This window comes from Tachypleus tridentatus, chromosome 1, assembly GCF_004210375.1.
Source record: "Tachypleus tridentatus isolate NWPU-2018 chromosome 1, ASM421037v1, whole genome shotgun sequence".
NCBI lineage: Eukaryota > Metazoa > Arthropoda > Merostomata > Xiphosura > Limulidae > Tachypleus > Tachypleus tridentatus.
This window is the reverse complement of record NC_134825.1, coordinates 93285678-93309775: the sequence shown is the minus strand read 5'-3', so window position 1 is coordinate 93309775 and position 24098 is coordinate 93285678. Positions and strand designations below refer to the sequence as shown.

The following is a 24098-nucleotide window of genomic DNA, read 5'->3' as shown; positions in this document are numbered from 1 at the left end:
GGCTTTCCACACTTCTTCAGTTCATAGTTTGTACACTGAGTCTCATGAACCTCCTCTACACCTCCAGTGTTTGCAGTTGTTTTTAATGTACACTGCGAAACTTCTATCCTTACCACAGCATCCTACCTGGGGTTGTGTTTTCCTTCCTCAGTGGGTCATGCTTTTTCAGAATAGACAGTCTGCCATTGTTCTTTTTGCATTCATATCCAAGTGCATTTGGCTGAATTGGGTCTGTCCTTGGATAACATTGTCTTATCCACTGGTCAGCCCATCCCACCATGGCTTATTACCATCTCCAAATGTGACCTTTCTTTGAGTCATCTGAAGAAGGTGGATACTCCTGATTGGAAGTACCATCTTCTATTTGATGAACATCTTTCGAACTTTTTCTGTCCCATTTATACAGATGGTTCAAAATCAGGTGACTCTGTGAGCTCTGTCATGGTTTGTTGTGGTTTGGTGGTTGCACACATGATCCCCTCTACAATTTTTGTGTTCTCTGTCAAACTGTAAGCCATTTCTTTTGACCTTGATCACATAGAAGGTATGCCGTACACTAACTTTACTATTTATACTGATTTGCTTAGCTCTCTGCTGACCCTGGAATCACTTCACGTTCGTTCTTATCAATATTCAAAACCGTCTATAGCCCATTTCTCTTTATCATTCATTTCTATCCAGTATTTCTGGATACCAAACCACATTGGTATTTATGAGAACAAGCTCACTGACACCACAGCTAAGTCTGTCTTCTCTGGTGCTATCAGTGCTATCATAGACATTCCTGTCCCATACATGGACTATGGTCCTGTATTCAAGGCTTGACTCCATGCCAATTGGCAGTTGACTTGATGTGAGCAACATGATAAAGAGATTTTCCAGATCAAACCTTCTGCTGCTCTTTGGCCTTCTTACTTCCATAAGGATCAGAAGGAGGAAGTTCTCCTGGCTAGGCTACACATTGGTCACAGTTTTGTAACTCATCATTTTCTTTTATCTGTAACTGAGTCATCAGTGTGTGGCCTTTTTGACTATCGTGTCACAGTAACGTATGTTTTACTGAGCAATGGCACCATTTTAGACATATCTTTACCATGGGTTTAGCCTTGATTTGGCCAGTATTGTTGGCAATGGTGACAATGTTCCCTTCAGTTGTGTTTTTTAAATTTTTCAGGGCCAATGGCTCTTTTAACTATTTAAGGTCCTAATTTGAAAATTGGACTTTGTTTTATTTTAATGTGATTCCTTTTTATGTATTTTAATAATTTTAATTTATTTTTAATTATTTACCAGTTGTTTGGTGCAGATAGCCTAGTTACTTTGAGCCAATAAATGCTAAACAATCAACCAACCAATTTACTCACTAAATGTCGAAAGTATGTTGAAATCTGTTTTGTGGGCAGCTGTGGATTCAGTTTTCACAAAGGGTCCAACCAGGTTTTGGTAAAAGTGTAAGACAGTAAACAAATGATTTCAAATGACTTGAAAAATTAGGTTTTGCAAATTCCTGGGTGTCTGGCCCATGAAAGCAGTGTTAAAAACATAAATTATTGCAGATGTCTTTTTAACTGTTGCTTATATTTAATGTAAAATGAAGAGGTATTGAGTACAACAACTTTATTTTTTTATGTGAAGAGTACTGTATGTTTTATTAGTGTTGACTTCCAATCAAAGCAAATTATTTACCTAGGTAAAAAATTAGAGCCAATGTGACAATTAGTTTAGTTAATTTATCTTTTTGCATTTCCATTTATAATGATTAGAGTGTCTTGTTTCATTATTTGGGTATTCTTGCTGTCAACATTATTTTGTCTGTAATTTCAGTAATGTCTTCCAAAGTTCGAATAGCTTAGGAAATTTAAGGTAGTCACAAACATATATGCATGTGAGGCTAAAAATATAAAAACTGTGTCTTTAATAATAATAAATAAAATTAAGAATTATTGGCATGCAGTATACTTAACAGCCTAACCAATACTGTTAATAGAAGTAACAGTAAATAAATAAATAGTATAGTATATCTTACTTAGGGAACAAAGAAACACTAACTGTTTCCTTGACCCGCTGTTATAGAACTAATTTCTTTGCAAAACGTAATGTTAGTACTAGTAACAAAACATTCTAAAATTGTTGGATTATAAGGATGGAGAAAGATAAAAAAAAAATAGACAGTATTTAAGATGGGAGGAAATACAGCATTACCCATTCTTACATGAATGCTATAGATGTTACATCTTGAAGCAAGATAAGTTGTGACCAGCATGCTGCACGGTGCAGTAAAGAGTATAAATTCGATTATCTACTTCCGTATAATGCACACGTCTTACTGATCAGAGACCCTGGTTAATTCTGCTGCTGTAGGTATGAAAGGGCACATCCCAGGGAGTAGTGAAGTGTTTTGATGTGCAATCTGGTCAGTTACAGCTGACAGAGCAGAAGAAGAAAAATCTGTATTTTTGTGGCCTACTTTCTAGATGTCAGGGAAAATTAAACTTTTGAGGCAGTTTTGTACCTGGTTAGTGACAGGTTTATGGTCTCTATTTCTTTGGCTGGGTTTTGACAGTGTCCTGGCATATGAGCCACCATATGCAATGTGCAGGCTGCCATTTTTAACCAGACCCATCCTCACTTATGGATCACTACGACACACCCTAACAAATGGCCTGAATGTTCTTCAGTTCTCCTTGATTGTCTTTTGCCCATTGAAAATTAATTAAGTCACTCCCCAATATAACTTTAAGAGAAGGTTGGCACCTGTGACAAACTTGTGATAATTTATGTTGTTATTTCAGCTATGTCAAATTATCAGCAGTAATTTACCTATGATGTGTCTGTTAATGAAAGTACACAATAATAAAAGAATACTTGGATTGTCTATTAAAATATAACTGTTAAACATAATATACAGAAAAAAACATGTCAAACATGCTGTGAAGTGCATTTAAGTATATTTTACGCTAATGAATACTGTATTCTTAAAATAAAGGCTGTTTAGATTAGGTTTATTTCAAAGTTTTCAAACTTCTTTCTTCTGTACATAAAAATACTGCATTAAACCAGTAAATGTTTTATAAAGCTCTTAGTGTATATTATTTTCCAAATATATTAAAATTTTGTATTGTTTTATTTTTCTTTGTATGAAGCTATATGAACTGTTAATTCATTATTGATTAATATGTTCATACCACAAGATAAGAATAGCCATAGGTGTGAGGATGGAAGTGTATTGTGATATGTTATAATACTCAAATGATCAACATTGTATAATACGCATTTTAAATTTCATTTAAAAATCTTTTATAACTGTTTATAAAACATTGTGTATGTTTCAGCATTGTTTATGTCATCCTCAGAAGTGTGAAAAACAAATTTTAATCTATTAAAATATCATGATATTTTATAAAACTACTTGATACAAAGTTGTGTTGTAATACAAAAATAAACATGTACAAGTATGTTTGCATTTTTAATATGCCACAGTTGTTTGTCTGCAAATCATTAATAAATGCTTAGTTCTATGATTATGTGGTTGTATGTAAATTGCACCTGATGTATGCAAAGTGTAAGTGTAACATGAAGTAGCAAGCAATAAATAGCAGATAATCATCGTGCAATGGGGTCTTCTTGTGGTCAAGATCAAAGAGCATGTCATCACATTTGTAGACTAACATTCAAAATGTTATTGATATACTATTTTATGAATGTATGCCAGTACGATTGGTGTCACATTGTAGATTATAATTCTCATTTCAGTATTATACATTAATTAATTTCATCATTTAAAATTAAATATTAAAATAAAATTCCTAAATATAAATTTTTGTGTAGTGATATGTTGAATGTAGTTTATGTTCAGATTAGATGTTTGTGATGTCCAAGTACATCTTTTATATTTTATTATAAATTACCAATATTAATAACCCTGAATATAAAATAAGAACCTTCTATTTTTTCTGTATGCTGAGATATTGCTACATTTAGTAAATCAGACCCAATGGCCCTGCCCACTTCTTTCTATTTTATTCTTACATGCACCTACAGTTACGACAGAAAGTGTTCATACCCCTGCATCTCGAGTGGTTTATTGCTCATAACTTAAAAATTATCATGAGTAGGCTAACAGAAGTGTAATATGCTATAAATATTTTACTAACACACATCTACATAGATTTTTATATAAATTAAATGACAAATAAACTGTTTATAAACAAATAACCAAAAATAGGAGGAGCAGAAAGTGTTCGTACAGTTCAGAACGTGTGAAAAAACTGATATTCCCGTAAACATTTTGTTTAGTTTGGCGAATAAACTACATTATACCATTCCAGAACTAGACATTGGGTTCATAATTATTGGAATTTAGCCAGCAAAAAATGTACTTTCGGCAATTTAGTGCTGTCTCCGTCATTATCTGCTTGGTCGTCATGGCGAACAGGAAATAACTGTCCAGTGATTTAAAAAACCAAATTATTGTAAAATACAAGTCTCATGTGTCTTTTTCTGGTATTGCTACACAACATAATGTGCCGAAATCTACTGTTCAAAGCAAAATTGCCAAGTTTAAGCTCACAGGATCAACTGCTAACCTCCCTCATTCCAGACACCCCACCAAAATTCCAGAGAGAACCAAGAGGAAGGTTCTCAGAGAAGTTAGTAGGAACCCTTGTTTGATACGTAATGATATAGAGAAACTGGTAAGGGAAACTGGGGTTGAAGTAAGCACCTTTGCAGTTACGAACATGTTACGTTCTTCTGGGTTCAAAGCATGCCATCCTCGTAGAACTCCATATTTAAAGCCTGTTCACTTAGAAGCACGATTGAGGTATGCAAGAAAGCATGTAGATAAACCCTTTACCTATTGGAAGAGTATTCTTTGGTCAGACGAGACTAAAATCGAGCTTTTGGCCACAATGCTGTTCGCTATATTTTCTGTAAGTAGGGGGAACGAAATCTTCCAAAGAACACTGTCCCTATAGTTAAACACGGAGGTGGCTCGATCATGTTATGGGGTCCCTTCAGCTTTTTTGGTATAGGCAGCCTTTACCGCATCAACAGAATCATGTAAAAAGAAGAGTACATTGATATATTAGGCACTTATGTCAAGAATGATGCTCGGAACTTGCGGCTTGGGCATCATTGGATCTTCCAGCACAACAATGACCCTAACTACACATCAAAATATGTGCAATCATGGTTGCAGAAAAACCATATAAGCGTTCTGGAGTGGCCATTGCATTCACCCGATTTCAACCCAATTGAGAACGTTTGGCATGAGTGGAAGACCAGGGTTCATCAGCATCATCCAAAAAACTTGCATATATATACACTGCTGGCCAAAATCTTAAAGCCAATAAACATGAAGAAAAAATATGTATTTTGTGTTGTTAGACTCAACCACTTATTTGAGTAGAGCTTCAAAAGATGAAAATAATAAAAGGGAAAGTAAAAATAAAAAACTTTTTTAGCATTTAACAGGAAAAATGTGAACACTATGAAATTAGCGTAAATACTAGCTGGACAAAAGTTTAAGACCATACCAAAAAGAAGTTCTAAACAGGGTAGGAAATGCCCGACAAGAGGTCTCAGCAGTGAGTTGCTCGGCTGTCATTGTGAATAACTTCAAACATTTGCTTTGGCATGGTCCACATAAGCGATTGCAGAAGGCTGGCTGGAATGTTATTCCAAGTGGTGAAGATGGCTTCACGAAGATCATGCACTGTTTACAATTGATGTCCATTTCTATAGACTTCCCTTGCCATCCACCCCCAAACATTTTCAGTGGGGTTCAGTTTGGGTGAACACATTGGATGGTCCAAAAGAATCACGTTATTTGACATGAAAAAGTTCTTTGTCCTGCGGGCATTGTGGATTCAGCATTGTTTTGCTGAAAGACCCAGTCTTTTTCATACAAGCGAGGGTCTTCAGTCAATAAAGATGCTCTCTCCAACATGCCAATGTAGCCAGCTGCTGTTTGATGCCCCTGCATGACCTGAAGCTCCATTGTTCCAAGGAACGAGAAAGCACCCAAGATCACTATAGAACCTCCTCCACAGTGTTCTGTAGAAAATGTCTCCATTGGGATACCCTTATCATGCCAATAATGTTGGAAGCCATCTGGACCATCCAGGTTAATTTTTTTCTCATCAGAGAACAAAACCTTTGCACACTTTTCTACGTTACATGTTTGGTGCTTCTCAACAAAGTTTAACCGTGCTGTGTCGTGGTGTGGAAGGAGGCGTGGCCGTTGAAGACGGTTTTTTAAAGCTTTTCTCTCGTAGATGCCGTCTTATTGTTCTTGAGCTGCATTCTGTGTCCAACTGCGATCAACTGGTGTCTTGCCGGACAATCCCTCGAATCCTCCTGCTCAAAGCCTTGGGCTGACCACTTGAAATTCTCATTCCATATCCCTCAAGGTCTTTTAAGAAATTTGCAACAGCAATTTTACTACATCCAATCTCACCAGTGATGGCACGTTGAGAGAGACCTGCTTTTGTAGCTCGACAATTCTGCCACGTTCAAACTGTCAACTTTTTGGCCTTTGCCATGTTTTTACCCAATGTAACATAGGAGTTGTCAGTGGGAGATGTTGACAATGCTAATGCTTGAACACAAATGACTGAATTTTGTTACATGTTTACCGATTTACACTTCATTTCAGTATGGTCTTAAACTCTTGACCAGCTAGTACTTAGGCTAATTTCATAGTGTTCACATTTTCCCTAATAAATGCTAAAAAGGTTTTTTAATTTTATTTTCCCTTTTCTTATTTTCATCTTTCGAAGCTCTACTCAAATGAGTGGTTGAGTCTAACAATGCAAAATGCACATTTTTTTCTTTGGCCTTAAGATTTTGGCCAGCAGTGTATATACATATGTAATGTAATATAACCAAAATATAATTGTATTTTTTGAAAAACACAAGAACAAAGCTAAGACAGGTCACTATCTAAAGGCCAGCATGCATTGAATCTTTACAACTTCTGTAATGTCAGTTAGACACAGCTGAAAGACCAATGAAATAAAAATATACATACACATAGATGTTTAATGTTTATGAGATTTAAACTATTTGGACTAAACATTTATGGTTTCTTATTATGATTTGTTATATTCTGGAATGAAAAAGGCATAATTTATATTTATTTCCTAATTTTTGTATCAGTTATGAGGTTGGTCCAATTCAAAAGTCTGGTACAGAGGTACACTAGTGAAAATAACAGATATGTTTTTCTAGAACAAAAGTTTTATAATTAACTGAAAGCTTTTAGCATGTGAAAGTTGATGCTATTCTGGAGCATAAAAGTATTTTTAATCTTAAAATCTAAATTACTTTGCATGTTGGATGGTCCAAGTTCCAAAAGAAAAATGCATGAACAAAGCATTACTGAAAATATTGTAAATTTTAATTTTAAAAGAATGATATTCTGTGTACAAAACTCTTGTAATGTTTATTGGTAATCTGAAACTTTTTGTAAAGGTGCATATACTGTATTAAAAGTTGTAGCATGAAATGCCATCTGTTTTGGAAGTTTAATTTATAGTTTTTAAGTCAGCTAAATATTTCATTATATTTGTTTTGAATAGTGAAGTATAAAACTAGAACAAAATGATTAAGTGGTCAAGCTCATGGTAAAAGAATTAAGTAAAGACGAAAATCAAGAATCCTAAACTTAGAGCCTTTCAACACTTTATACATAGCTGTGTCAGAGTACCTTATATTTTCTGTCATCACAAAAAATGGCTTAACAGTATGTATAAACAATAACACTGTGTGCAAACTTTGCAGAAAAAATCTCAAATGTGTGAGGATGAGGGATACAAAGATCTTGTTGATACATATTACCAGTATCATTCTGGAGTTGAATTGCAAGAATTGTAAAAGATACCAGTGAAAGAAACAGTTGTATTTTGTATTTAATAAACTAAAACTTACAGTTGGAAGAGGTGTTTTTTTATGAGAGAAGGAGAGCGATTATAACTGTTTTAAATGCAAGTGATGTATTTTCTGTTAGAAAATAAATGTGCTTTTGTTCAAATTACTCTGTGTTGATCTAAAAATGTAACAATTACGTTTTGGTCACTTGCACATGAACAGAAATGTTAGGGAGATTTTATGGATCATGATATATATCATATTGTGACTTGTGTGAATATTGTATCATGGTCCTAGTACATCATCTCACTCCTACATAAGACTCTTACTAGTATGTATAATATGTGTAAAAACTGGAAAATATATTTTATTAAGACAGTAATTTCCCTAGAAGAAAAAATTATGCCAGAACCACATTGGAATAACAATTTTGTATAGGTTGTACATGATACAAAATGTGTTCAAAATGCTTTCTGTTCTTCTCAACATATCAAACCTATACTAAAATTGTAAATACATATATCATTTGTCTTCGACAGTATTCATTGATCCTTACATTATCCCCTTGGTGTGGATTCCTGTACATGGTGAGGGCACCTCCCAGGGAAGGTTCTGTTCTTTCAATTTACCTCCTATGGAATCTAAATGTCCACCCACATGTCTGCTATGCATGGTGACCCATGAAGGGGATGAGAGGATCCTGATGGTTCAGTGGTTCAACCCTAACACACCACTTTGACCTAGAGTCAGTTGGCTGGTCCACTTGGGCTAGGGTCAACCAAGTACCAGTGTTGGATGTTCTCAACAGGTGTTGTGGACACTGTATTTGATGCTGGTGTTTGGGCATAGTGCTAATGAAACCCTGACATTGCTACAGTGTCCTTGGTTGGCATTGTAGCATATCCCCTCGTAGGGCTTCATGGTAGGTTGGGTCAGTGGGCATTAAAATATTCTTTTTTTCTTATGGATTCTCCAAATAAAAACTTAAATAAAATAGTGAAAAAATAGTCCATAGGTAAATGACCACATCTTGAAGATTCTGAGCATCAATCTTCAACATCTGTAACACCTGTACCTCATTTTCTTACACTACATTCTTTTTCAGACAAACTATTAGGGCAGATGTCTCCCTTTTTCATTCAGAAGGGACTAGAGGGACTAGCTGGCTCTCCAAAGTCAGTAAAGAAGTTTCGTTCTGATAACATATTGGTGAAAACATCCACATCTCAACACGGTGAACTCTTCTTGCATTGAAAGGAGATTGGGGATATACGTATTGAGGTTACACTTCATGCTAATTTGAATTCATGATGAGGAGTTATTGTTGAGAGGGATTTGAAGAACACCCTTGAGTCAGAGATTCTCACTGGTTTCTCCACCCAAAGAGTTTCTGCAGTGAGGTGTATCTCCACTCTCAAAGGTGGAATTATGATGCCAACCACTGTCCTTGTTCTGACATTTACACCACTGCATCCACCTGCCATCATCAAGGCAGGTTATCTTAATTGCAAGGTATGACCATACATTCCAAACCCTCTCAGATGTTTCCAGTGTCAGCAGTTTGGTCACTCGAAGACATCATGTCATGGTTCCTTGATGTGTACTCGTTGTGGTGGCAATGACAACAATGCTTATGAGTGTGAAACAGACCCTCATTGCATCAATTACAATGGCTCTCACCCGTCCTACTTTTGTTCTTGTTCTAATTAGTTGGAAGTAAAAGAGGTGCAGCATTTGAAAACAATTCAAAACATTACTTACCCTGAGGCTCGAAAATTGCTGTCCATCACTTCATCTCAGATGTATGCTGCTGCACTACGTTCAACAACTACAGTGGGAGTGCAGATGGATCTCTTTGTGCCTCCAAAAGAATCATTCTCAAATCAAATTAAAAGTCTTTTGACCTCCATGATTAAAAGAGTTGATGACTCAACATCAACACCCATCTCTGTCCCTAATATGCATTCCAGCAAACCCCATGATCAACTTCATTTGGTTTCTGCTACAGACTTTTCTTGGGTACATCTTTTTCTCCCACCTCAAGATGCAAAACAATCATTCGTTCACGTTCTCAGTAGCTGGAATCCTTTTCCCACGACAAAGACCTGCCCAATCAACCAAGGGCAGGATCCATGGAAGTCAATAGACCTCCCTCAAATAAAGACAACAAAGAAAACAGACATGGTCCTAAACAGAAGGTCTCCACCCAATTCACCTATACATAAATAAAAATGGTCACCTTGATACAATAGAACTGTTGAGATTTACATTCTAATCTGGATGACATCAAAGCACTGCTTGTTTCCTACTATCCTGTATGTCTTTCCTTACAGGAACCACTTCTCAAACCTGTGGATACAGTCACCTTGTTGCAGTTTTCTGTGTACAGAAATGACAGGCTGTGCAATGGATAAGTGCATGAAGTGGTGGAGCTGTTGGTTGATCAGCATGGGCCCACCCTGTCTTTGCCACTCAACACCTCTTTGGAAGCCACAGCCATCCTTGTTTCCGTGGGTTGTACCATCACTGTTTATTCTCTCTACCTGTATCCTAGAGAGATCTATGATCAATCAGACCTTGATGCTGTAATTGAACAGTTGACATCTCCCTTTTTAATTCTGGGGGACTTTAATGGACATCATCCATCCTGGGGAAGTGCTGATACTGATGGGAGGGGTCGCTCTCTAGAGAGTATGCACTCTGATCACAATCTTTCTCTTTTCAGTAGTAGTTCTTATACTTCTTTTCATGCACCAACTCAGTTCTTTACTGTTATTGATCTCTCAATTTGCTCCCCTTCACTATTCTCCCACTTTTCATGGAGGATTGACAGTAACCCATGAGGCAGCAATCATTTCCTTATAATTTTAAGAAAGACTGGCCGTGGTCAATGCCAACTGATCCACATGCCTTGGTGGAAGCTGGATCAAATAAACTAACCCTCTTTCATTGCTCTCGCAGAACTTGATCATGCCATCGTCTGTCAGCCATCAATAGACGATTGTGTGGCAGCAGTAGCTGATTGTATTAAACAGGCAGTTGCTCAATGTATTCCTTAAACCTTCACACCTTTTCCATGATATTCTCGCTCGTGGTGGAATACCATCTTCCACATGGCACAGAAGGGTGAAAAACGGGCCTGGGATACTTTTCATAGGTATCCCACACACTTGCACCGCATCACTTTCCAGCAGGAAAGTGCTCAGTGGGTAAGACATGAAAGCCAGAAAGAATCTTGAATTAAGTTCACAACCAGCATATCTTCTACCACCAATTCCAAAGTCATATGGGACAAGATTCAAAAGGTTAGTGGAAATATAATTTTGTCCTCCTCACGATCTTGATCTTTGATGACTAGGAAATAGCTGATACCTGGAGCATTGCAAGTACTCTAGATGAAAGTTTTTGCCAGGTATCTAGCCCTTCTGCTTCATCCTCTACCTTCTTAGCCATCAATACTCAGCAAGAGTGATCACCTCTTTCCTTTTAAGGTGATTGTCTCTATGACTATAGTTGTCCCTTTACACTGGTGGAACTCAAACTGACCCTTCATCAGTCTGGCAGTGCATCGGTTGGACCTGATGATGTACACTCCAAAATGCTGTGCCATCTAGCTTCTACTTCTCTTACTATTCTTTTGATTGTTTTTAACCAATCAGTATTCTTTGACATTGAGAAGGCTTATGATACAACATGGGAGGTATCGCATTTTGTGAGATTTCCATTTATAGGGTTACATAACCATTTTCCCATTTTTATTAAAGTTGTTTTAATGGACAGGTGATTCCAAGTTCATGTGGGTTCGACACTTTCCATTTCTTTCCCAATAGGAACTCAGAGTCCCTCAAGGCTGTGTTTGGAATGTCACATTTTTCAGTATAAAGATTAATGCCATTACTGAACAACTCTCTCTTACTATTGCAAACAGCCTCTATGTCAACGACTTTCACATCTCATGTCAGTTGTCGAACGTGAGATATATTGAGCAGTAGCTACAGACTGCCCTCAATCATTTACTGAAGTGGAACACAGCAAAAACTTTTAACTTCTTTCTCTAAAATCATTTGCATGCACTTTTGCTGCCAATGGGGTATTCACCCTGATCCTGAACTCCATGTCAGTGAAACTGTTGTATCTGTTTTCTCTGAGACAAAGTTTTTGGTGTTTATCTTTGACTGTAAGCTGACCTTTATACCACACATCAAACAGCTATGGGTCAAATGTACAAAAGCACTGAACATCCTGTGTGTCATCTCTTTCACCACTTAGGAAGTGGATTGATGTTCTTTGCTAAGGATGTATCAAAACTAGACTTTGGATCACTGATCTACAGCTCTGCCAGGAACTCAGCCTTAAATATGCTGGACCCCGTTCTTTATCAGGGACTTCAGCTCTGCACCAGGACTTTCCACACTTCCCCAGTTCAGAGCTTATACACAGTCTTATGAACGCCATTTGCAACTGTCTTTACTGTATGCTTCAAAACTTTGTTCCTTACCAAAGCATCCCACCTTGTTGTGTTTTCCTTCCTCAGTGGGCCATGCTTTTTCAGAGCAGTTGAATGAATTGGGTCTGTCCTTGGATAACATTGCTGTATCCACTGGTCAGCCCATCCCACCATGGCTTCTTACAGTCTCCAAATGTGACCTATCTTTATGTCATCTGAGAAAAGCAGACACTCCTGATTGGAAATATTGTCTGTTATTTGCTGAACATCTATAGAACCATCTTTCCATTCTTATCTATACAGATGATTCAAAATCAGGTGATCTGTGGGCTGCCATGATTTGTTGTGGTTTGGTGGTTGCGTGCAGACTCGCCTCTACAACTCCTGTGTTCACTGCTGAACTGTACACCATTTCTCTTGCCCTGGATCACATAGATGCTAAGCAGTACTCAAATTGCACTATTTATACTGACTCGCTTAGTTCTCTACTGACCCTGGAATCACTTAATGTTAATTCTCACCCTGTTCTCACCAATATTCAAAACTGATTTGCCCATTTCTCATTAACATTTACTTCTGTCCAGTTTTTCTGGATATCAGACCCCATTGCTCTTTGCAGGAACGGGTCTGCTCTGGCACTATTCCAGCTGTGCCTGCTCCATACATGAACTATTGTCCTGTATTCAAGGCTCAGCTCCATGCCAGTTGACTGCTAACTTGGAGTGAGCAATGTAAAAACAAGCTTTTCCAAATGAAGCTTTCCATTAGACTTTGGCTGTCTTGCTTCCGTAAGGATCGGAAAAAGGAAGTTGTTCTAACTGGACTACACATTGGTCACAGTTTTTTAACTCGTGGTTTTATTTTATCTGGGACTGATGCACCAATGTGTTGTCTATGTAACACTTAGATCACAATAAGCCACATTTTACTGTCTTGCCATCATCACGACTCTGAACAGTGGCACCATTTTAAACATGTTTTGTCCCAAGGTTTATCTGTTATGTTAGACAGTTACTGGTGATGATGACACTGTCTACCTTGGAAATGTTTTTAGTTTTTAATGGCATTAGAATGATTAATGGCCTTTATGTTTTTAATTTATACATTAGACCTTTTTTTAATGCAATTGCCTTTTAAGAATCACAGTACATCTAGTTCGATTTGAAATTATAAAATGGCCACGATGTCAAATTACTTGAAACCAGGACTGGAAAGGCCAACTTCAGGTGACTAACTATGGTTTTTGAACTTATCTCTTAGTTTTCCTTGCAAGTTATGGTTATTATAATTATGTGACAGAAAGTGCTTTACAACTTGTATTACTATAGTTTTTTCTTACTGCTGTAGACTATGTAAAAATTGGATTTAATGCTAATTATGTTTTTCATTCAAAAATTAAACTTTGTCTTGCTTTTCCTTGATATCTTTTTATGAATTTTAATAATTTTACTTTAATTTTAATTTTTTTCAAATGTTTGGCATAGATAGCCTCATTGCTCTGCACCATAAAATGTCAAACCAACTAACCAATCTTGAACTATTCTGTATACTAACAGCACATTTTATTCAAATCACCAACCTTTTATTGTTAAAATGAAAAAAGAAGATGCAAAATTGATGCTAATTTACAAGAAAAATTATGTTGTGGTTTTGAAACATTTTATTCCATGTACAAACTTCCATGAATAATTTTGTTGTAAAATTTAGTTTTCATAGGACAAGTAGTTTTTACGTTGTAATCAATTTAAGTACGAAATTTTTCTTTGTAGTCACTCTATGTACAAGGATTAATTGCATGAAAAGTTTATACAAGTATTCAGTATATCTGCATAGAAGTTATGTGAATGTGCATATACACACACACATACTCAAAACTTTCACCTCTTTTGTGATTTGTAAAATTTGTAACTTAACATCGTAGTGAGTAATATATTTATTTTGATGTACTATATTTCATATATATGGTTTGAGTACAAATACCTTCATGAAAGTACTAAGTACCATCTCTTAAAACCATAAGCTTCTTGGTACATTTTGTATTTTTTAAATCTCTGCATACAGGCTTAGTTATTTTAGCCAACATTGTAACAATCATGTAACCATGAAAGTATAATACTGAGGAATAAGTACATTTTCATGAAATTTAGCAAGCTATAAATTCATGGAGTTAGTCTGACTTAAACTGTGTTTAGTCTCAGTCGAAGGTAATTTTCATGCTAGAATAAATATATCTTTTCACTTGACAGTTTTCAAATATTCATAACCTCTTGAATGCTTTAAATGAATATCAAAAGGTTTTTCAGCGAAAGTTTATATTTTATCTATTCATTTCTATATATTTACATTGTAGTTAAATCTTACTATAGAGTAAAATACATCTTTGATATAAAATGAGCAGCACTTATTTTTCCTCTTTTTTGAAAGCATCACTATGTTATGTTTATGTCTTTCAAATATAAATTGTAAAACATAAATAATGCTTAGATTACTGAAATAGAATGTTCAAAATGGTTATGATTTAACTGGCTTTCAAATTAAGCCACAGATAAGTTTAAAAAATTGTTAATACTGTGACAAAAAACTGTTTTTTTTACACCACACAGAGATTAGACACTTATTCTGGACTAATAATGTGTGATGGTGAAAAATTCAAAAGGATGGCAGTGATCTTGAAATGGAAAAATAATGTCTTTTGATTATAAACATGACCAGTAGTAATGTAAGAGAGAATTATAGATGTTCTTAAAAAGCAGATTGTTTGAGAGGAGTGTGTCAATGTGGGTAGAAGATTTGTTGTGATATCTCACTAAAGCAAGGAGATAAAAGGTTGAAAATTTACATTCTCTATTGTCAATACACATAGAACATGTTTTTAATCATTTGAACAACCTAAAGTGCTTGTAATAGAATAAAAATTCTGTAAATTAGAAATCAAAGCACTATAAAATCATGTGTTTAAAGAGCTGCATATTGAAAATTTATATCAGCATTTCCCTTTAAATCTAAAAAATTAAAATTTGTATATATATATAAATTTGAACTATAAACTATATTTTGATGTTCAGTGTATTGACTTTCTTTGATAATAAAGCTGTTTAATTAGATTTATAATGTAAGTCTATAACATAAAGTCATAACATGCACACTTTGATCCTATCATATCAACAGGGTTAAGAACTTCAGTACCATTAGAAAATTCAGATTCTACTTTTTTTTATGTGCTGAATCAGACAACATGATTTTGCTTGTTAAGATTTTATTTTGGTGATAAAATCTGTTTGTCATAGTCTTGCATGTATTCAAAATTAAAGATGCTAAAAAAACAATCACAAAGGTTAAATCAATTCATCATTGAAAACTGTTTTTTCCAACTTTAAAGCTACTGTATTATGTATTATTATTTCAGTGCCTTGGATTACCATGACTTAGCCACTATAAACACAAGATGTCAAAATATATGCAAACAATGGGATAAACTAGGGACATTGACGCAGAAACGAAGTTATGCTTTGAAGGTAAACATTAGTAGTTGCAGCTATATACTTTTATTAAATTCCTGTTAGTTGAGTGCTAATTCAAAAACACCTCAAATGGTTGATTTTTTCAACTGGTATTTCCTTCTCTTAGGTGTTTAATTTCTTCCTGATAGTGTCAGAAAATTACAATTTATGTGTTGCATAGCTTTTATAGAAACTTGTTTGTTTATGTTTTTTAACATTTGTGTAGTTTGTACTTCTAACATAACTTTTTATGTTTTGTGTAGTTATTTATTTGTATTTTGGTTATTTTCATGCTGGTGTTAATTCATAGTACCATGATCCAAAATGTTCTAGTTGTTACTTAATGAAATATTTATATCATTTGTAGGAAGCAGAAACTGTACTGGAAAAAATAGATCAACTACACCTTGAATTTGCCAAGAGAGCAGCTGTTAGTATCAAATATTTTTTTTATTGTTGTTATACTACATATTAACCTTATGTGTGTATTAAATTTTTGCTGTAAAATTGAAGTTTTAGCCCTGAAATAAGTGGAAAGTGCTAATTTTTAATTATACTTTACAATAACTTGTAATAGATTATGAAAAATTTAAAACAATTTTTTTGTCTGGCAGTTTTATAACTAACTAGACTTTCATGAGTAGATTGTTTTCATGATATCTGTATCTTCATTTATTCATTTAACTGTATTTATTAGGATAGAACAAATTTAAATCCAAGGTAATAATGTTAGTTCAGATATTCTTGGAAGGTTAATAGTAATCAGTATTTTTTAATAATGATGCAGTGAAGGAATGTCAAATTGAGAAGTATTACCTTATTAAAGAACTTATTGTTTGAACCTCTTCTTTCTGGTATATATGCTGTTACACTTCTTGCTTCATTTGATTCTTTCCATTGCTTGTACAATACCTGTACCTTTGTATGATAAAATTCAATACAAATTAAAGTATAGTAATTGCATAAACAGCTATAATATATTATTAATTACTCTTTCTCCTTAAGTCTACAAGTATTAAATCCAACATATCTTTCACCATTGTTTAAAACTTATCAAATGTTTTGAATTTTTGATGTAAATAGACTAGATATACAAAGAACTACTATGAGCAGTGTTCTCTATAAACTTTCCAGCCACACAACAAACTGATATGTGTGATGTGTGTCAGAAAGCATGCAATTTCTCCTCTAGTTGTAGCTCTTTTAGTTGAGAATAGTTTAGAGTTTGGCACAAGTGTTAGCTTTGGTCAGTTGAAAGAATTTAAAATGCAACATCAGATGAAGCAGTTTGATGGTTGATAACATTTTAGTGCCTGACAGCTTTCTGTGTAATTACACGTATAGTATCTGTATTTTCCTCATTGGAATAATATGTTTTTTATTTATATATAAATCTTTTCACTCACAGTAAATTTATTTATACAAATTAAAAACATACATTTTTATAAGTTTCCTTTCCAAATAGGGAAGGAAACTGTCAGTTGCTTTATAGGTGGAATCTCCAGGTGGGTAAACAGCAATTATTGAGCTGATAAGTTTGTGCTTCCATTGACAGCTACAGAATATGCAGGTATTTTTGTCTTTATTTGGTGGCTTAATTTAAGTTTTACAACATTCTCATCGCCATCTGTGCACCTTTTGATCAAGGCATTCATATAATTCCAGTAACATGACAGTGACTTAATTCAACATAAGAAGACTCCTAAAGAGAACAAATAAACTAGTGTACAGTACACTCTGTAGCCTGCTCTGGACAAAAAAAAGATTTAGAGGGAACATTGGTTACGAGCAGTTTGGTTATATGTTTCTGACTTCATGTTTTTGTCTTTAAAGCCTTTCAACAATTGGTTAGATGGTGCTAGAGAAGATCTGGTGGATATGTTTATAGTACATACAATGGATGAGATTCAGGTAATGGTAGAAATTATTATTAGTTGTATAAATCATACTTGGCATAATATTGCTTTATATTTGAGATACATTTGAAATATTTAGAGGTGTGTATTTTTACTGCAAATATAACTTATAGAAGGTTTAGATTTCTTAGATTACTACATGTTTCATTGTAGATTGTAAATTTAAAACTCATATATTATTGTAACTTTGAGCCAGTAGTTCTTCTTGTGATTGTGTGTACAATTAATTAATGCAAATATAAAATTTAAACACCAGTATTTCAAAGTATAAAGTTTTATATTAGGCTGGATTCTTTGCAGTAGATGTTTGTGACTTGTTAGCAATAAATTTCAAACAGACAGCACACAATCCACTTGTTTTAAAATAATATACTCAAAACAAGTCAAACATATCTACAAAAATTCTTTATATTGTTGGTTATTACATTTGTATCCAGAGCTTTAAATAATTGACTCTTTTGTCAAAGTCCACACCAACTTGTTCAGTTACATTAGAACCAGACTGACAAGATGAACAATTTCTTCCTTACTGTATTATCAGAATGCAGTCAATGATAAAGTCACTTACAATTACCCCGTGTGTTACCACAATTCTATCCAGACCTTTAAATAATTCTTGTTTACATTAAAAGTACATACAGGCTGTTTCAGATACTTCAGAACCAAAATGACAAGACAAATTCTTCTTATTTACTCTGTTATTACAATACAGTTTGTAAACATAACATTTTAAAAGTCATCACTATACACTCTTAGTTACCACAATTGTTTCCAGAGCTTTAAATAATTGTCTCCTTTGTGTCAATCTACATAGGTGAGGTCAATTACTTTAGAACACCATTTGACAAGACAAATTATTTTCCTTTGTCTCTGTTGTTATAATATAAACTGTGAAACTCACTTTAGAAGTCATCCATTATTGCTAAGCTGATACAGTCTAACTTCGCTTTAAGTAACTTAATTTCTTATTGCACATGTATCTGCACATGTATAATGTGCAACAGAAAAATCTAGAAATATCTAGCCCTCTAGGAATAAAAGTATTGCATATAATGAGAAAACTTAGAAGCTTTAAGTAAAATGATATCAACAATATTATAAAAGCCTAGTACAATTAAACTATGCACACAACATTCGACTTGTATAGAATTACTAAATGAAAGTTGTCATGAAAATCAAATAATCATTGAAAATTAAATCACCAAATAAACTAAATAATAACTTTCAAGCTGAATACTCTTGTCAGTCCAATAGAAATGTTGAACTAAAATTGTTTTTGTATACTTGTTTATGTATTTTATTATAGATACCATTGTACTTTACAGCCTTAAGTAGTAACACTTGAAAGGTATTCTTATTTTAACTTTTCAAATTTTTAATTATTATCCCTTTTTATCCTCTTTCCTCACTTTGTTTTCTTTGAATGTAAAGGTCGTGTATAAGACTTACTGCATTTTAATCACTATCCTGAAAGAAGGAAAATTGCACTATGTAGAAAGAGGAATAACAGCTGTCAGTGAAAAGTGTTTTCATTTCTGTATCTCAGAATGGCTGGTATGGGTATTAAAACTTTTATTCATAAGGAGAGAACAATGTTTTGACCTTAAGAACCTTTCTTAACCTGAAGATGACCTAGGAAGGTTAAAACATTGTTCTCTTCTTATCAATAAAAGTGTTAGTACCCATACGAACCACTCTGAGATACATTTTTATTTCAAAAAGGGTTTCTTGTCATCAAGGATGTTTTCATTTCTGATATAACAAAGAATACCAGTATATATTTTACAAAAGCACTTCAATCTCAAATTGTTTTCTTTTTGAATTTGCTATTTCTTTATGCTTAAAAATGTAGTTAGAGGTGTTTGTAACCCCTTAAGTGACTCGGCATTAAATTTAATGATGTATAATGCCAAAATTTGAGGTTTGATCCATAGAGTAAGCACAGTGTAGATGTCTCATTTTTCATATTTGTGTTTGTAAAAGAAACAAAGCAAAAATGCATGTCTTAATTTTAAATAATATATGAATTGTTATTGAAATCTGTACAAAAAAACTTACATAAATAATCTATGTTATTAAAACTTTTCTTTTTTTTTTACTTGCCATCATTTTTTGTTAGGTATAAGTAGTCTATACTTACTTCAGAAACCAAAAGGCTATCCATGAGACTGCTAGTAGAATTTATGCACACTACTACTGTATACTTTATTGTAAGTTAAATTTTTAGGTTATGGTCAAAATGCTCACCAGTAATTCATAGTTCCAGGTACTTGTAAACATGTCTTATCTTACCCTTTCTTACAGTTCCAGTAGCAGACCTCTGATAATTAACATAAAAATGTTCTTGGTACATCAGTAAATACAAATACATACATGCTACTAAAATAAAAGTTGACATTTTTCTGTTGTAAACCTATTATTTCAGTTTAATTTTTCTTCAACTATGAATTTAGAAAAATTTCCCCATTATTTTTGTCTTAATGCTGAGTGAATGCTAGATCAATCAGATGGGGTGACAAAAAAATTAAAACCCTTCTTCTGAAATTATTAATTTAATAGTAAGTTTAAAAGAATGTAAAATACATGGAAATCTGGTCTTGCAGTGCTGGTTATTTAACTGTTGTAAATAGAGCAATAATTGAAGGCAAGAGTTAGCCATAGTAGAAACTGTGTTGGTAGGCTAGCATACTACTATCATGTGTAAGTAGAAAATTCTCTCACTGCCTTTTGGTGGTCAAGTTTACTCATAAATTGTAGCTGAGAAAATATAATACATGTAAAAACAAAAAATGAAAAATAGTAAGATTAATCAGATGTCAAATTTATTTCATAATATGTTGAAATTTCAAAGCATTTGAATCAGAAAAAGACTACATATTCTACACACAAAGAACAGAAATATGATTCAGTTATTGCACTTTGAAACTTTAAGTTAGTAGTAGATACATTAAATCATCAATGAAGTGTCACTAAAAATGCAGTTTTCACTCTGTCACACATTCTTTCTTTCAGTTTTTATGGAGATAAAGTAGTTGTATTGATAATTTGTACAGCAATTACTGAAAAATTGCAGTTGCAGTTTTTTGTCTTTCTGAGATTCCAAAATATCTATAATGAATATTTAATTGAAAAGATTAAATGTGTGTATAAATCTGACAAATACTGAAATGTGTAGGAGATGTTTGATAATTAGTTATTGAATTTAAAATGTATTACTTTCTTATATGATTGTTTTTATACAATGTTATTTTATGTCATTTATTTAGAATTATTAGAAGTAACTTGCCAAGATGTTGAAGTCACCTTTGTTCTAAATTCAGACAAAAAGTGTTACAAATATCAAAATAACCTAATAATTCTTGACTTTTCTTATTATTTTGAACATTATGAAACAAAAACTTTGAAAATGCATGAACAGGTCCTGCTGTGGTAATCTATTCTGTCTATGCAAGTCACAATGAATAGCTTTGTAGTTTGTAGATTTATTTGTATTTCACAGTACATTAAAGTTTAATATAATTTATTTTTGGTCCATAAATAAATGTATTAAATACTTGCAAGTATTACTTTTTATTTTCTTATTAAATTTGTACTTACTGTATTGCCTGTAATTCACACCCCAGAGGTTTTGCAAACTGCAAGGGGTGGAAAATGCTAATTACGTTACCTATGCAGTTCTGGATTTTCTTATTTCAGTGCCAACAAGTGTGTGAATGCATATTTTCTTCTTCTTTTGTTTTTCATATCAAAAGTACTGTAATGAAAGTGGATTATATGTTGGATTACTGTCACAGAAGGTAAGCTTTATAAAAATACTGGAGGGGTAATTATGGGCAATATGGTAATTGAAAAATAATGACTTGGTTCTACCAATTCATCAGACTACCTGTTTGTGAAATGTTTATCTATGATCTGATTTTTATACTTTTAGGGATTAATAGATGCCCATGAACAATTTAAGCAGACACTTGGAGATGCTGATAGAGAACACCAATCCATAGTGGGGCTGACAGAAGAAGTTGAAAATATAGCAAGCAAATATCAGGTTCCTGGTGGTATTGATAACCCATACACAGCCTTGACAACTGTTGTGAGTTTGTGTTATGAGAATTTTTACATGATGAAAAAATACATTTTATGTTGTTGTTTTTACTTAAAATTGAGATTATGTAGTTATAGAAAATACATCAGCTGTTTATTTCTTATCTTGTAGGTTTCCTTTAATAGTCATATACAGAAGTTATCACTATAAATCTAGAACATGCAGTTGAACACTTTTGTTATTTGCTTTTATAGTGCATGTCAGTCATAATGGTTATATTGAAATATAGTGCTTTTTTTAAAAAATAGAACTTTTTATTTTTGATTTAAAATAATGAGGCCTGTGTCTTAGACTTCATTATGCTATTATATACTCACATTGATATTTATCCTTTTTTGTGGCATGGCATGACCCAGTGGATAGTGTTCAACTCAATATGTGGAATGCAAGATTGAAACATGTGCCAAACATGTTCACCCTTTCAGCCACAGGGGCTTTATAATGTTATGGTCAATCCAACTATTCATTAATAAAGGAGTAGTCCAAGAGTTAACTGGGAAGAATGGCAACTAGAGTTAGGCAATTAATCAATATAATAAGTTACCTATGATCATTGATTAATTCTATCCCTACAGGTTTTTGTGTGATCAGGGATCAAAGGGTATGTCTTAATGTTCGTAGACTTGGTTTCAAAATTTTATTGAACTACTAATTTATAAATGTATGTTGATACTTTGCTATGACATTGTAGATTATAACTTAAATGTTAAAAAACAATCCTAAATATCAATTTTTGTGTTGTGGTATGTTGAAGGCAGCTTTTGTTTAAATTAAATGCGTGTAATGTCTGAATACAAAGCCTGTATTTTCTTACAGTTACAGATATTGATAAGCTAAAACATAAAATAAGAACTTTATCTTTTCTGTTTGCTGAGATAGTGTTATATTTAGTGAACCAAACACAGTGGCTTCATCTATCTCTTCCATTTTTGGAAATACTTGCTTACGTAAACTTGTTTTGCCCTATCATGTGTTTATAACTAGTCAAGAGCTCAGAATTTCCCACATATGGTTTTCTCAGCCTCTTAAAGGTGGGAATTTTCCAATATTATTTCTTTTATCTCATATCTCGGAAAAAAGGGTAAGTAAAATGTTATTCAAAAACTTTCTTTTCAATCCCATATACTTAGTTTAGTAAACCTGATAAATTACAGTGTAGTTGTACAAGACTGAAATTTTTATTATTATTTAAAAATGCATATATAGAACCTTAAAAAAAAATTATATTTTACATCATTTATGTAAAAAAGTTAGCAAAGCTTAGCATGCAAGATACAGCAAGCAAGTAAAAACCTTTTACAATTGTAAGTAGTAGAGATTCTTTTCTATATTTCTTTATATACTGTTCTATACATTAAGAAAATAAGTGACTTTTAAGAATGTATTTGTAAATAGTAAAAATATGTATATGTATGTAATGTATTATAAGCAAAATGTGACTGTATTTTACAAAATACTCGTCAACTAGAATAAAGCTCGTTTTATACTGTTGGATACAGTAAACTTGAGTTTACATGTGCCACATCATTGAAACTTCTATGAGCTAGATATGGTTGAAAAGTCACTAAATAATAAGTAAATAATAAGATTTAACCTATTTAGACTAAATATTTATGGTTTCCTGTTGTAATTCTAGAGCTAAAAAGCATAACTTATATATATATTTCCTAACATTTTATGATAGTTACAAGGTCAGTCATATTGGCCAAACCCATACCATAGTGAAAACAACAGATAAAATGTAAAGTTCTTCTTTAAAAAGTTTGATAATTATCTGGAGGTATAAACACTTTTCATGTGAAATGCCACAATTTTCTGATGCATTGAAGTTATTTTAATCTTAAAATCAAAATCACTTTGTTTGTTGGATAGCCAACATTCAAAAAGGAAAAAATGTACATACAAATCATTATTGAAAGTAAATCTTAATACTTAATTTTGAAAATATGATTTTTCTACAAGAAAGATTTGTACTATTTACTAATAATCTGCACAATTTTGTGAAGATGAATATACTGCATTAAAAGTTATCTCATGAAAACTATAACAAGCACAAAATGATTGAGGTCAATTCATGGGACCAAGCCTGTAATGAGAGACTTAATATTACTTACAGTAATTAAAATTAATGTTTAAAATTTTTCTATGTATCAAAACAATCAAAAATATTTCATTGTGATTTCACACATTTTTTTTAATAATTCAAGGTTTTTCAACATAATTGATTTATGTTTTCAATTATTACAACTACTGAAGTCTTA

The 24098-nt window shown here is 33.2% G+C and overlaps 1 protein-coding gene across 6 annotated transcripts in view; it reads left to right on the top strand.

The window, feature by feature from the left end:
- The window catches only part of LOC143255631 (alpha-actinin-like), a 110774-nt gene that overhangs the window by 65621 nt on the left and 21055 nt on the right, over positions 1-24098 (top strand). For all 6 annotated transcript variants that reach the window (XM_076511629.1, XM_076511604.1, XM_076511639.1 and 3 more), the window contains exons 14-17: positions 15726-15834; positions 16187-16249; positions 17653-17730; positions 21667-21825. In XM_076511629.1, coding sequence (XP_076367744.1) covers positions 15726-15834; positions 16187-16249; positions 17653-17730; positions 21667-21825 — 409 coding nt within the window. The remainder of the gene's footprint in view (positions 1-15725; positions 15835-16186; positions 16250-17652; positions 17731-21666; positions 21826-24098) is intronic.